The 13,352-nt window shown below is 43.5% G+C and overlaps 1 protein-coding gene across 1 annotated transcript in view; it reads right to left on the reverse strand.

Moving 5' to 3' along the window:
- Positions 1–606: 606 nt before the first annotated feature.
- Positions 607–13,352, reverse strand: part of LOC142596567 (microtubule-associated serine/threonine-protein kinase 4-like) — a 166,428-nt gene continuing 153,682 nt past the window's right edge. Inside the window, 6 exon segments of the mRNA XM_075725749.1 lie at positions 607–2,365; positions 2,427–3,602; positions 3,604–4,266; positions 7,191–7,269; positions 7,272–7,363; positions 8,639–8,775. Coding sequence (XP_075581864.1) covers positions 607–2,365; positions 2,427–3,602; positions 3,604–4,266; positions 7,191–7,269; positions 7,272–7,363; positions 8,639–8,775 — 3,906 coding nt within the window.

Consider the following 13,352-nt stretch of genomic DNA (forward strand, 5'->3'; position numbering starts at 1 on the left):
TTCGGTTTCATATTCAAGTATGGCAAATAAGTGGCAAAGCAACTATCTTAAAAAAGGGGAGTAAACAATGCAATCAGCAGCAAAGTATATATGATATATGCTACATTCAAACCCCAAACAATTAACTAGGTATTTACAGAGGAAATCTTTTCTTCAACAGCTCTCAGCTGTAAAGGTATTTTTGTACAAATACTATATGGTAACAGTTTTACCAATTACAACTGGGAAGGCATTTTGAAAAAAAGTCCTCTCTCTATATACCCCCGTCCCCTTTCTTCAGCGACATGAAAGCTTTGCCATACAAAGACACCACACAGTGCTGGTTTAAAGGCAGTCAAAATATATTGACATTGTTTCAGCTAGTCTCAAAGTCACATCTGCCAGGTCTTACAGTCAACAGAATTTTTTGTGAGGACTGCTCTGCAAAGCTTCCTTTCCTCGCTGCTGTGGAGCTGAGTCTTTGTCATTAGAAAGTGCATTAGGGCAGTCAGGTGTAGTTGCTGACCTAGGCAAATCTTTACCTACATTCTGTTTTCTTGAAGCAGACTGTTGAGTCTGAATGGCATCTTTTCCCTTTACATCCACACTGTTAACAAAAAAAGACTTTTATTGATTTCCAGGTTTCCCCCCAGGGTTTGAAGCAGGGTGGTGGGCTTCTACTACAACAGCAGCACTGTGCAAGGTCATCAGTGAAACATTTTTAGTCATTTCTGCCTTACCACTCCCTATGGAAGAGGTGCTTTTCTTATTTAGTTCCTTGCAGCTGGTTGCAGGAAGCTCAGGTGAGCCTGCTTTAACCTTTGCTGAAGATGCATCACTCTTCTCTGAAGACAAAACAGATACTTCTTGTCTACATTCAGAGAAATTGGCTGAACAAGTCAGCAGCTTTCCTGGTGTTGCAGCCACACGACAAGAACTCTGCCCACTGGCAGCCAACAAATGTTTTATTGCAATCTGCTTGTTTGCATCTTCTGGCTGTTTTTTATTAACTTGTCCTTTCCCTTTTGAATCTTGAGAGCTTTTGCTACTTGCGGTCGCTTTTTCTGCTCCTTTCCCTCTGACATCACAGTTTGTGAGGCAAACGGTAGGCTCTGCTTTCCCACTGTCATGTTGAACATAAAGTGCATCAGTGCATATTTTTCCTTCAGGTCTTTTGTCTGCAGAGATCATCTGGTTACTAGGGCTTCTGTCTGCCTGTTTGCTCAGCAAGAGATAGTCTTTCACAGTGGAAAACTTTGGAGACGTGGTTTGTTTTTCACTGAGGTGAAGTTGGTTTTGATCAGCAGATTCCCCAAAGCCTGCTGGTTCTTGCCTTTGCATTTGCTTAGAACTCTCTGGGCCTGCTGGTTCCGGGCCAACAGCAGAGGATTTAGGTTTGGTGTCAGGAGTGATGCTGCTCATTTGGAGGGTGGCTACTGAGCTGTGCTCCAAACTCACAGGCCTTTCAGCCTGTGCATGTTCATTGTTCATTTTTCTCAAAGAGCCTGAAACAAAAGAAAGGGGATCTGGCACATTTTTACTGGCATGTTTCCCATCTTTCCGGTAGCTGACAGACACCTGAATAATAGTTTCTTTTTCTTTTACAGTTGGAGTGCATGGTTTTTGTGAAAATGTCTGTTTATCCAAGTGCTTAGAGGAACTCATATCAGAGACAGGACTGAGTTTATTACTGCTGCTTTCCACATAGGTGGCAGCAGGCTTCATGTGTTCTTGAATACCTATGTGAACATCTACAGCACAGTTTCTGCTTACAGTCTCTCTCACAGCAGGGGAGCCTGAAATGTTAAGTTGCTGCCAAGGAACTTGGCTGGACTGCTCTCTCTCAGTAGCTTGAAGCCTTATATCAGTGAGCTTTTTCTGATCTTTCTTTCCTAAATCTTTGGTGTTGTCCTTCTGCATAGAGGAAACCAGTGCAGACTTCTTATTTTCAGGATCACAATCTATTGAGGATTGCATGGGCTGTTTGGATGGAAGAGCTTCTCTCTTTGGCTCTGCAATAACTTTCTTAGACTCACTGAGAACTTTCTGCTTGGTTATGTCCCTTTCCACAAAATGACTAGCAATGCTGGTGTCACCTTTGCCTAGCTGTTTCGGTGAATCTCTGCCATCTGTAGGTTGTGCCTTGGGGCCAGCTGCCTGCATTTTTCCTTGCATCTGAGGTGGAATGGCAAAATCAGCAGAATTTTTTTCATTGCTTTTGGAGTAGCTTGTTGTCAGGACATCCGAGACAGATACCTTCAGAGATGACTCCCTGATCACCTCCACCTTTGCAGGGATAGGCTCACAATTCCTCTGGGCTACTGGCTGTTTGGCAGGCAACTCCTTTTGTATTTGCTTCTCTTTTCCTACAGCTTTTTCAGGAGTGCTTTGGACAGTAGAAAGTTTGGAGTATGTTTGGGTAGTTTTAACACTGAATAACACAAGACTTTGCTTCCATTGAATTGTCCTTCTGTTTTGAAGGGGGCGTGTCTGTCTTTTGAACAGCTTCAATAACAGAACTATTGCCTTTAGCAGCTGGACTAGAAACCTTTTTCTCTGTCACTACTTCTGCAGCCACAGGGATGACTGGTGGATTTGGAGAATTCTTGCTTGTTTGCAGAACCTGAGGCTCTGATACATTGACTTTGCTAGATTTTGAATAGCTTAACAGCTGCTCTTTCTGACAGGCCAGCTCTGCCTTTCCACCACTCCCTTGTGGTGTTGGGGGTTTAGGAGATCCCACATCACCACTGGTGCTCTGTCCTGGCAGCACACACAAAGGCAGTTCAGTCTTCGAAGCCTGTGGCCCAGAAAGTAAGGCAATGTCTAGTGTGCCTTCTATTGGCTTCAAACAGGAAACAGACCTCCCATCAAGTTTATATTCTGATGGACTTTTTCTGACAGGAGACTCGGTGGAAATAAGGGCTGATTTTTCGACACCCATTTCTGCTTGGCCATTCAAAGTCTTGAGAGGAACAAAAGAAACAGAGTTAATCTGAGCATCATGTGCACTGCTGATAAACACTTTACCATCGGCAACTGCAGTGGAGTCCTGCTGTATGTTTATGGGTCTGCCTGTATTAAGTTGAAGGCATTCATGAACATTTGATGTCAGTTTGGGTTTTAGCACTGGACAGACACTGTCATCTTTTTCTTCAAAGGACATTTTCTTTCTAAGATAATCAATATTTGCAAGTTTACCATCTAATCTTTCAAATTTGACAAATTCTTTCGTTGGTGCATTTTTATCTGTGTTTTCTCCCTTTCCATTCAGCATCCTGTCAGAGGACTGAGGTAGCACATTTTGCAGTGTACATGGAGGGGAAATTCTTTTGAAGTCATAAGAAATATGACTGAGTTCATTAAGCAGAGGCCCATGACACATCTGTGCATCTAAAGCAATACAATCATTTGATCTCAAGCTTGCATTCTTCTGAAGGGTGTCTTTGAGTATGCCACCAGCTGACTGGGTCTCCAAAGCAACAATTTTTGTTTCAAAGTGATTTGATCTTTCTAATACCTTCTGGAATGCTTTTTTGTCTCTTTCTTCCAGTCTTAAGGTATTGGGATTTTCTGGTTCACTGCTAGGTTCATGTATAGCACCATTTGCTTTTTCAGCAAAAATCTTGCTTTTTCATAACTATCTTGACCTTCAGCTTCTCTCTGTCTAGCTCATCAATGGATTCTTGCCTACCTAATTTTCGGGAGATGGGCCATTTCAAGCAGCCCTGCTCTGCAGGCCTGACTCGTGTGAGTGATGGCACATCATATACATTCTCCTCCAAGCTCTGAAGAGTTACTTCCCTTTGGGACAATTCTCTATTCACTTCTTCCTGGGTCACTTCCAGACTGTGTTTTCATGAACATAAGTGTTTCTTATCACTTCCATAAGAGGGTGCAAGTTTCTCTTCAGATTGGACTCTCTTTAACAGTGGAGATCTTGGTGGCTCTGCACTCTTTGGCCTAAAAATATGCCTTACAACAGTTGGAGGGGAGTGCATTTTACTAGGAAAAGATTGAGCTATTTTTGTATTTCCAATCAAATGTCCTAGCAATGGTGATGGAGATCGCTGAGGGGATGTCGGCTGGGGTGTTGGAGAAGGTGTCCGTGTCAGAGGAGAGAGACAAATGCTGCCAGCTGATTTGCATCTTCCAGATCTGTATCTTTGCCCACCAAGCTTAGGACCCAAGCCATGAAGAGTGCTGGGTCTTATGTGTCCTGAACCAGCTGGAGAAATGGGAGCACTGGAACTAGGGGAGCTACTCTGGGAAGAATTAGTACCTAAACAAACAAACAAACAAAATAAACATAAGATTAGCAAGATTTTTTGAAACTTATCTAAATGCTCAGTTAGAGGTAGTGCGTGTACTGATCCAAAAAAGGCCTAAGTGCTGTCTGCTGCCACAATGTTCCAAAATTTTGAAGGTTTCAAGTGACTGGGCTGTAAAACCCAAATCATAGAATCATAAAATAATAGAATAGAATCATAGAATAGTTTGGGTTGGAAGGGACCTCTTCAACTAGATCAGGGTGCTCAGAGCCCCGTCCAACCTGGCCTTGAATGTTGCCAGGGATGGGGCATCTACAACCTCTCTGGGCAACCTGTTCCAGTGTTTCACCACATCATCGTAAAAAATTTCTTCCTTGTATCTAGTCTGAATCTACCATCTCTTAGTTTAAAACCGTTACCCCTTGTTAGGAGGCCACAGGCCCTACTAAAAAGTTTGTTGCCCTCTTTCCTGTAGGCCCCATTTAAGTATTGAAAGGTCGCAATAAGGTCTCCTCGCAGCCTTCTCTTCTCCAGGCTGAACAACCCCAACTCTCTCAGCCTGGCCTCATAGGAGAGGTGCTCCAGCCCTTGGATCATTTTTGTGGCCCTCTTCTGGACCTGCTCCAGCAGGTCCATGTGCTTCTTGTGCTGAGGGCTCCAGAGCTGGACGCAGTACTGCAGGTGGGGTCTCACCAGAGCAGAGTAGAGGGGCAGAATCACCTCCCTCGACCTGCTGGCCACGCTTCTTTTCATGCAGCCCAGGATTCGGTTGGCTTTCTGGGCTGCAAGCGCACATTGCCGGCTCATGTCCAGCTTTTCATCTACCAGTACCCCCAAGTCCTTCTCTGCAGGGCTGCTCTCAATCCCTTCATCCCCCAGCCTGTATTGATATCGGGGGTTGTCCCGTCCCAGGTGCAGGACCTTGCACTTCACCTTGTTGAACCTCATGAGGATCACATGGACCCACTTCTTGAGCTTGTCCAGGTCCCTCTGGATGGCATCCTGTCCCTCAGGCGTGTCAACCGCACCACTCAGCTTGGTGTCATCTGCAAACTTGCTGAGGGTGCACTCGATCCCACTGTCTGTGTCATTGATGAAGATATTAAACAGTACTGGTCCCAGTACGGACCCCTGAGGGATGCCACTTGTCACTGATCACCATCTGGACATTGAGCCGTTGACCACTACCCTCTGGATGTGACAATCCAACCAATTCCTCATCCACTGAACAGTCCATCCATCAAATCCATATCTCTCCAATTTAGACAGAAGGATGTTGTGGGGGACTGTGTCAAAGGCCTTACAGAAGCCCAGATAGATGACATCTTGTCGTGGTTTAGCCCCAGCCAGCAACTAAGCACCACGCAGCCGCTCGCTCACTCCCCCTGCCCCGGTGGGATGGGGGAGAGAATCGGAGGAGTAAGAGTGAGAAACACTCCTGGGTTGAGATAAGAACAGTTTAATAATTGAAATAAAGTAAAATGGTAATGATAATAGTAACAATATAATAATGATAATACCAATAATAATATACAAAGCAAGTGATGCACAATGCAATTGCTCACCACCCACCGACCGATACCCAGACAGCTCCTGAGCAGCGATCGCTGCTCCCCAGCCAACCCCCCCCAGTTTATATACTGAGCATGATGTCATATGGTATGGAATAGCCCTTTGGTCAGTTTGGATCAACTCTTCTGGCTGTGCCCCCTCCCAGTTTCTTGTGCACCTGGCAGAGCATGGGAAGCTGAAAAGTCCTTGACTAGCATAAGCAGTACTCAGCAACAACTAAAACATCAGTGTGTTATCAACATTCTTCTCATCCTAAATCCAAAACACAGCACTATGCCTGCTACTAGGAAGAAAATTAACTCTATTCCAGCTGAAAGCAGGACACATCTGTAGCTCTTCCTTTGTCCACTGATGCAGTCACTCCTTCATAGAAGGCCACTAGGTTGGTCAGGCAGGACTTGCCCTTGCTGAAGCCGTGCTGGCTGTCTCGAATCACCTCCCTGTCCTCCATGTGCTTGAGCATAGCTTCTAGGAGGATCTGCTCCATGATCTTCCCAGGCACAGAGGTGAGGTTGACAGGTCGGTAGTTCCCAGGGTCCTCCTTTCTTCCCTTTTTAAAAATGGGTGCAATGTTTCCCTTTTTCCAGTCACCAGCGACTTTACCTGACTGCCATGACTTTTCAAATATCATTGGCTACATCAGCTAATTCCCTCAGGACTCTCAATGCATCTCGTCAGGTCCCATCATTCCAATTATGTTGCTATTTCTCCTTTTCCCTCTCTGTTCCTTTATCCCCTTTAAGTTATCACTTCCTTCTGTTTAAATAAAATAGCTAATACTTCCTGCCACACTTCAACGCTTTCCAAATAATTTACCTTTGGCAAGGGATTGTACAACAGCAGTTACTTTTAGTAACACACTAAAATCATGACAGAAATAAAATAGGAAAAGGGGCAGGTGAAGCACTTTTAGGAATCAGAAAGATGCATATTTCAGCACCCAGCCATTCTTTTCAACAATAAATCCGTGTTCATGAGAGCCCATGCTAGTTCTGTTACATAGGAACTTTTTCTTCAGTTTCATTCTTTTATCTATCAGCCTCTCCTAGGCGTTCTACGTTCTACTCTAAACCTGGATTGTTTATTACTCAACTTATAGCCATTGGACTTGGATTTAAACTCTGGGAGAAACCTAGCAGACAGTTCCCTTTTAGGTGCTTCTGTATCATGAAAACACCTTTGCTTTTGCATCAGGAATCTTTTTCCCTTTTCCAGACAGAAACCAGCTGTTCAATGATTATGCTTGTCAGAGCTGACTACTCTCAGCAGAGTGTAACAAACAGATCTGGGGAGGCTCACAAGAAGTACAACACACTTCAATTTCAAGTCCTTTTCCTCTGCCCTCCACTCCTTCACACTCACCAAATGGAAAAATCAGGAGTGGACCGGTAGCTTGGGGTAGGTGATCTGGGAGACAAGCTGTGGGTTGGAGACCCAGGCAAGCTCTCCCTGATGAAAGTGATCGGTTCAGGCAGGAGAAACTTCTGCCGGTGTGAAGAGCAGAGGGTTGCTTGGCCAGCTTTTTAAAGAGAGATCTCCTCCTAGCGTGAGAAGAGCACAGCATTAATCAGAAGCTAAGATGCACAAAAGATACTATTACCACAGGCAAAGCTCTTGTGGCTGATTGTCCTGGTTTCAGCTGAGATAGAGTTAATTTTCTTCCTAGTAGCAGGCATAGTGCTGTGTTTTGGATTTAGTAGGAGAAGAATGTTGATAACACACTGATGTTTTAGTTGTTGCTGAGTACTGCTTATGCTAGTCAAGGACTTTTCAGCTTCCCATGCTCTGCCAGGTGCACAAGAAACTGGGAGGGGGCACAGCCAGAATAGTTGATCCAAACTGCCCAAAGGGCTATTCCATACCATATGACGTCATGCTCAGTATATAAACTGGGGGGCGTTGGCCGGGGAGCAGTGATCGCTGCTCGGGAACTGTCTGGGTATCGGTTGGCGGGTGGTGAGCAACTGCATTGTGCATCACTTGCTTTGTATATTATTGTTGTTATTATTATATTGTTGTTGTTGTTATTATTTTACTTTATTTCAATTATTAAACTGTTCTTATCTCAACCCAGGAGTGTTTCTCACTCCTACTCTTCCGATTCTCTCCCCCATCCCACCGGGGCAGGGGGAGTGAGCGAGCGGCTGCGTGGTGCTTAGCTGCTGGCTGGGGTTAAACCATGATACTGATATTGATTCACTCTCCCATTACCCTCAGAAAAGCAAATATTATCTATGTTTACATGAAAGCAAACCACATTGCAGAGTATGAATTCTAGAAAATATACTGATTTGCTAATAGGTAGGGTAGATATTGTAACTAAATCTATTTGTACTAAAACTTATTCACTGTATTTCAGAGGAACTGTTATCTCCTTATGAATATAAATCTTCATTTTCTTAATTTAAGAGCCGATCAAACCTGAAGGAATATCTGTACAGTACTAGCAATTTATTTACAAAATGCACATAAACTTAGCATCAAATTAAAAATGCACATAAACTTATCACTAGAGCATTTAATTAAACAAGTACAAAAAGATATACTGAAACCAAATTAAGATGCAACCTCAGTTATTCACTTTCTTCCCTATATCTGTGTGTGCACCATGCAAAATTTTTAAGGGGTATTTTAAGAGACCTAGTTTAGGCAAAACAGGATTGATAGAATGTGTTATAACCATAGGATCTCATAGAAGAAGGTAAAAAGAGGTGTAGAAGGCAAGAAAGAATTGTATTAACTTAATTTTAAAAATGAATTGTTATGTATACACACACAAGGAAACATGTTTGCCATAAAACAAAAGGATTACTCACCTCTCTAAACTCTCTTTGTTCTTGGTTTTCTTACTGTGCCTAGCCATTCGGCTCCTGTAGCTGTTTTTCCTGGCAGGTCCTGTCTTGATGGAAGTGTTTTCAAAAGGGGTTGCTGTTATCAACACTTTGTTACCACTCTACCAAAATGAAGGAAGAACCTTTAGGCATGAGTAATATAAGACCACTTTTCTTTAAACTGAAGTTACACTACACATGCAAATGGAACGAGACAGAACTCCAGCATCAAATTAAGAGCTGGCAGTGTAGGGAACCCTATGCAGATGTTGCCAGGCTAATTTATGTCAGATAAATGATGATTGGAAAATTTCAAACTGCTGTCAAATTTCTTAAACTTCCTCCATTCCAAGAACCAGCTTCAGGCCAAGCAGCAATTCCAATAATTGTAGCTAGACAGAAGGAGACCAAGGACTGACCAAGACTGCAATTTTCAAGAAGAAAATTTCTATAGAAACATCTTATTTTCCCACAAAGAACAGCTGTCACTGTGCAGTGGTCCATTCACTGGCCAGTCACATCTCAGGATATAGACTATTACAATGATGAAACAGAGGAGAAAACTTCATCTTCATTATCAGTCCGAAACAATCCTTTTATCTTGTTCAAAACAGATAACAAATATAATTAAGTTAAGCTTTTTAGGACTGTTTGCATGAACAGATGACAGCTGCTCAATAAACAAAACCAACTGGTAATAAATATCTTATGTTTTAAAAATCCATACCTCCTGCCCAGCACTGTATAGTACTACAGTGAACTTCTTTTCAAAGGAATTCCAATAACCCAAATTAATTTATCATACATCACATTTGGATAAACAATGATCTCTCATGTTGAGTTTACTCTTATAAGTAGTGTGCAGGGCTGTCATGTTTCTCTTTTTCTGTAGTTTTTCTGTATCTGATGCAGAAAACAACTGCATACCCAACTGCCTAAAATTACCAAATTTTGTCATACATTTCTTGTAAAACTGGAAAACTTGGAAATTCCTCTTGGTTTCAGAGAAGGAAAATACAGACTGAAGGAACAGCGTGTTTTGCATCTTTCCTCAGCTCTTTATATTTCCCATACCTCATTGCTTTCCAATCTTGTTTTATAACTGACTATATCTGCCTTTGATAGGCAAAACTCTGCATGTAACACCATGAAATGCTTAATAATATAGGAAGCAAATATCCAGCTGTCTAAAGTAATTCTGACCTACTTTAATCCATGCTGCAAAGTTTACAGAAAAATATGCAATATGAGGAGCTACAGTGAATAGCTAAGACACTACCATTAATTAAAAAAGCTGGGATTTTTTGTTTGTTTGTTTAAGAAAAAATGTATGTATAATGTTCTAATAGGACAGACCTTGGAAAATTCCACGTGTCAAGAGCAGAGGGTACTGGTCACACCACAAGAGAAAAATGTGAGAGATTATTCATAAAAGTCCAACTGCAGGATCAGAACTTCATTAAGCAAAGAAGATTTGTGGGATATGCCTGGCTATATATGAGACAAAAAACTTTTGGGCCTTAAGATTATGAAAGGCAAGTTTCTGTACAGTAGGAAAGAAAATATTTCATATTGTTTGTTTCCACTATTCACAATGATTTCACTTTAAAAGAAGAAAATGAGACGTAGCATCATTATCAAAAGCTTTAATTACCTGATGAAGATACGGGAATTCAAGAAAGTGCTTGAAAATGTAAGAGAGAGAGAGAGAGAGAGAGAGAGATCTTTGTGTCAGTGCCACGAAAGTACTTTAGCTATCTCAGCAGCAATGTCTGTTTATTGCAGAGAAACTAAAATAATAACAGGATATACGAAGTCACTGCCCTTTGTCCTGCTTTCGGCTGGGATAGAGTTAATTTTCTTCCTAGTAGCTGGCATAGTGCTGTGTTTTGGATTTAGTAGGAGAATAATATTGATAACACACTAATGGTTTAGTTGTTGCTCAGTACTGCTTATGCTAGTCAAGGACTTTTCAGCTTCCCATGCTCTGCCAGGTGCACAAGAGGCTGGGAGGGGGCACAGCCAAGACAGCTGACCCAAACTGCCCAAAGGGCTATTCCATACCATATGACGTCATGCTCAGTATAGAAACTGGGGGGGGTTGGCCGGGGAGCAGCGATCGCTGCTCGGGAACTGGCTGGGTATCGGTCAGCGGGTGGGGAGCAATTGCATTGTGCATCGCTTGCTTTGTATATTATTATTGCTGCTAGTATTTCACTTTATTTCAATTATTAAACTGTTCTTATCTCAACCCAGGAGTGTTTCTCACTCTTCCTCCTCCAATTCTCTCCCCCATCCCGTCGGGGTAGGGGGAGTGAGCGAGCGGCTGCGTGGTGCTTAGCTGCTGGATGGGGTTAAACCACAACAGTCCTTTTTCGTGCCTAACGTGGGGCTCGAAGGGTTTGAGATAATAACAGATTAACCAGAGCTTATTAAGGAATCCGTTAACACTTGCCGGTCACGATATTCGTTCATCTGATCTGTGCCATGTTCTGTTTTTTGCTGTACATGTTAAAGATTGGTGTCGCTTTCTGCAGTATGCTGTGCTCTGAGGTGATTCGTGATGTTTTGCCTGGGAGATTTGTTATTAAAACACTGACCTTGAGCATTGCTTGGTATTTGGGGGTTTGTACTGAAACCATTACTGTACCTCGGGTAGAGAATTAGCAATTATACCTCTTCCTCTGAGAGGTTTGTTGTGGAGGAAATATAGAACAGTACCTTCACTACTTTCTTCTATGATGTTTCCTCCTTCATTACAATAGCTTTTCAGTATCTTGAACATCCCTGGGCAGTGAAGATACGTCTAGTGATACTTCTTGGGAATACTGTTTCGGTTTTGACGAAGGTTAGCAAGCAATTTAAGAATATCATCCAGAGATCTGCCCCAAGGCTGGAGAGTTAGGAGAGGCAGGGTGTGTGGGATAGTATGGGCAAGTACCTAGGACAGTGGGCACCTCCAGTGTTTTAGAACTTCACCCCTGAACAAGTGCAGAATCCTGAAGAATTAGTAAAGTATTAGGAAAAAGTATGTTGTCACCCTGGCAACTCCAGAGAGACACAAGTCATTGCAACCTGCTGGGGATTGGCCCAAGCCTATCGAGCTGTGGTCAACACTATTCAGAACCCTCAAGGGAAAGAGAAGGTCTTTGGTCTGATGACAAAGCGACAGGCACTGCAGCTACTCCAACCCCGGCCACAGGCACTGAAGGTACTGCAACCCCTGCCACAGGCACTGCGTGTACTCCAACCCCAGTGACAGGCACCGTGGCTAAACTAGAGAACCAACCTGTGCCAGTATCAGTTGCCCCTATACACAAAAAAGATTATGGAAGATTATGGAGTGGTTCATCTTGAGTCAATCAAAAGGCATGTGCATGTCAACCAGGGGATCGGGCCCAGCCAGCATGGGTTCATGAAAGGCAGGTCTTGCTTGACCAACCTGATCTCCTTCTATGACCTGGTGACCTGCCAAGGCCAAGTGCCGGGTCCTGCACTTGGGTCACAACAACCCCATGCAACGCTACAGGCTTGGGGAAGAGTGGCTGGAAAGCTGTCTGGCCAAAAAGGACCTGGGGGTGTTGGTGGACAGCCGGCTGAACATGAGCCAGCAGTGTGCCCAGGTGGCCAAGAAGGCCAACAGCATCCTGGCTTGTATCAGGAATAGTGTGGCCAGCAGGAGCAGGGAAGTGATCGTCCCCCTGTACTCGGCACTGGTGAGGCCGCACCTGGAATACTGTGTCCAGTTTTGGGCCCCTCAATACAAGAAGACATTGAGGTGCTGGAGCGTGTCCAGAGAAGGGCAACAAGGCTGGTGAAGGGTATGGAGAACAAGTCTTATGAGGAGCGGCTGAGGGAACTGGGATTGTTTAGTCTGGAGAAGAGGAGGCTGAGGGGAGACCTTATCGCTCTCTACAACTACCTGAAAGGAGGTTGTAGTGAGGTGGGTGTTGGTCTCTTCTCCCATGTAGTTAGCGATAGGACGAGAGGAAATGGGCTCAAGTTGCGCCAGGGGAGGTTTAGATTGGATATTAGGAAAAATTTCTTCACGGAAAGGGTAGTCAAGCATTGGAACAGGCTGCCCAGAGAGGTGGTGGAGTCACCATCCCTGGAAGTGTTCAAAAAACAGGTAGACGTGGCACTTTGGGACATGGTTTAGTGGGCATGGTGGTGTTGGGTTGATGATTGGACTGATGATCTTAGAGGTCCTTTCCAATCTTAATGATTCCTAGTTCTTACTTTCATGAAAAAATAATCCAGCCACCAAGCCAGGAAACATGAAATTATTACTCTACTGTTAATTGGTTTAGTGGTGGACTGGATAGTGTTAGGTTCATGGTTAGACTGGATGATCTTAAAGGTCTTTTCCAACCAATATGATTCTATGAGATAAATGAGATGGTAAACACCCGATCCCTATCCCTGAGTGACTGCGAGATATGCAAAAATATTTCAGTTGTTGTCCAGAGGAGCACATCATCACCTGGCTGCTCCGATACTTCGTTGTCTCCACCAACTAGCAAAAAGGAAACACAAGCTTTCTTAGGCGTTGTGGGTTTTTGGAGAATGCATATTCCAAATTACAGCCAAATCGTAAGCCCTCTCTATCAAGTGACCTGGAAGAAGAATGATTTCAAATGGGGCCCTGAGCAACAACAAGCCTTTGAACAAGTTAAACGGGAGATAGTTCATGCAGTAG

Source organism: Pelecanus crispus, chromosome W, assembly GCF_030463565.1.
Source record: "Pelecanus crispus isolate bPelCri1 chromosome W, bPelCri1.pri, whole genome shotgun sequence".
In the NCBI taxonomy this organism is placed as follows: Eukaryota; Metazoa; Chordata; class Aves; order Pelecaniformes; family Pelecanidae; genus Pelecanus; species Pelecanus crispus.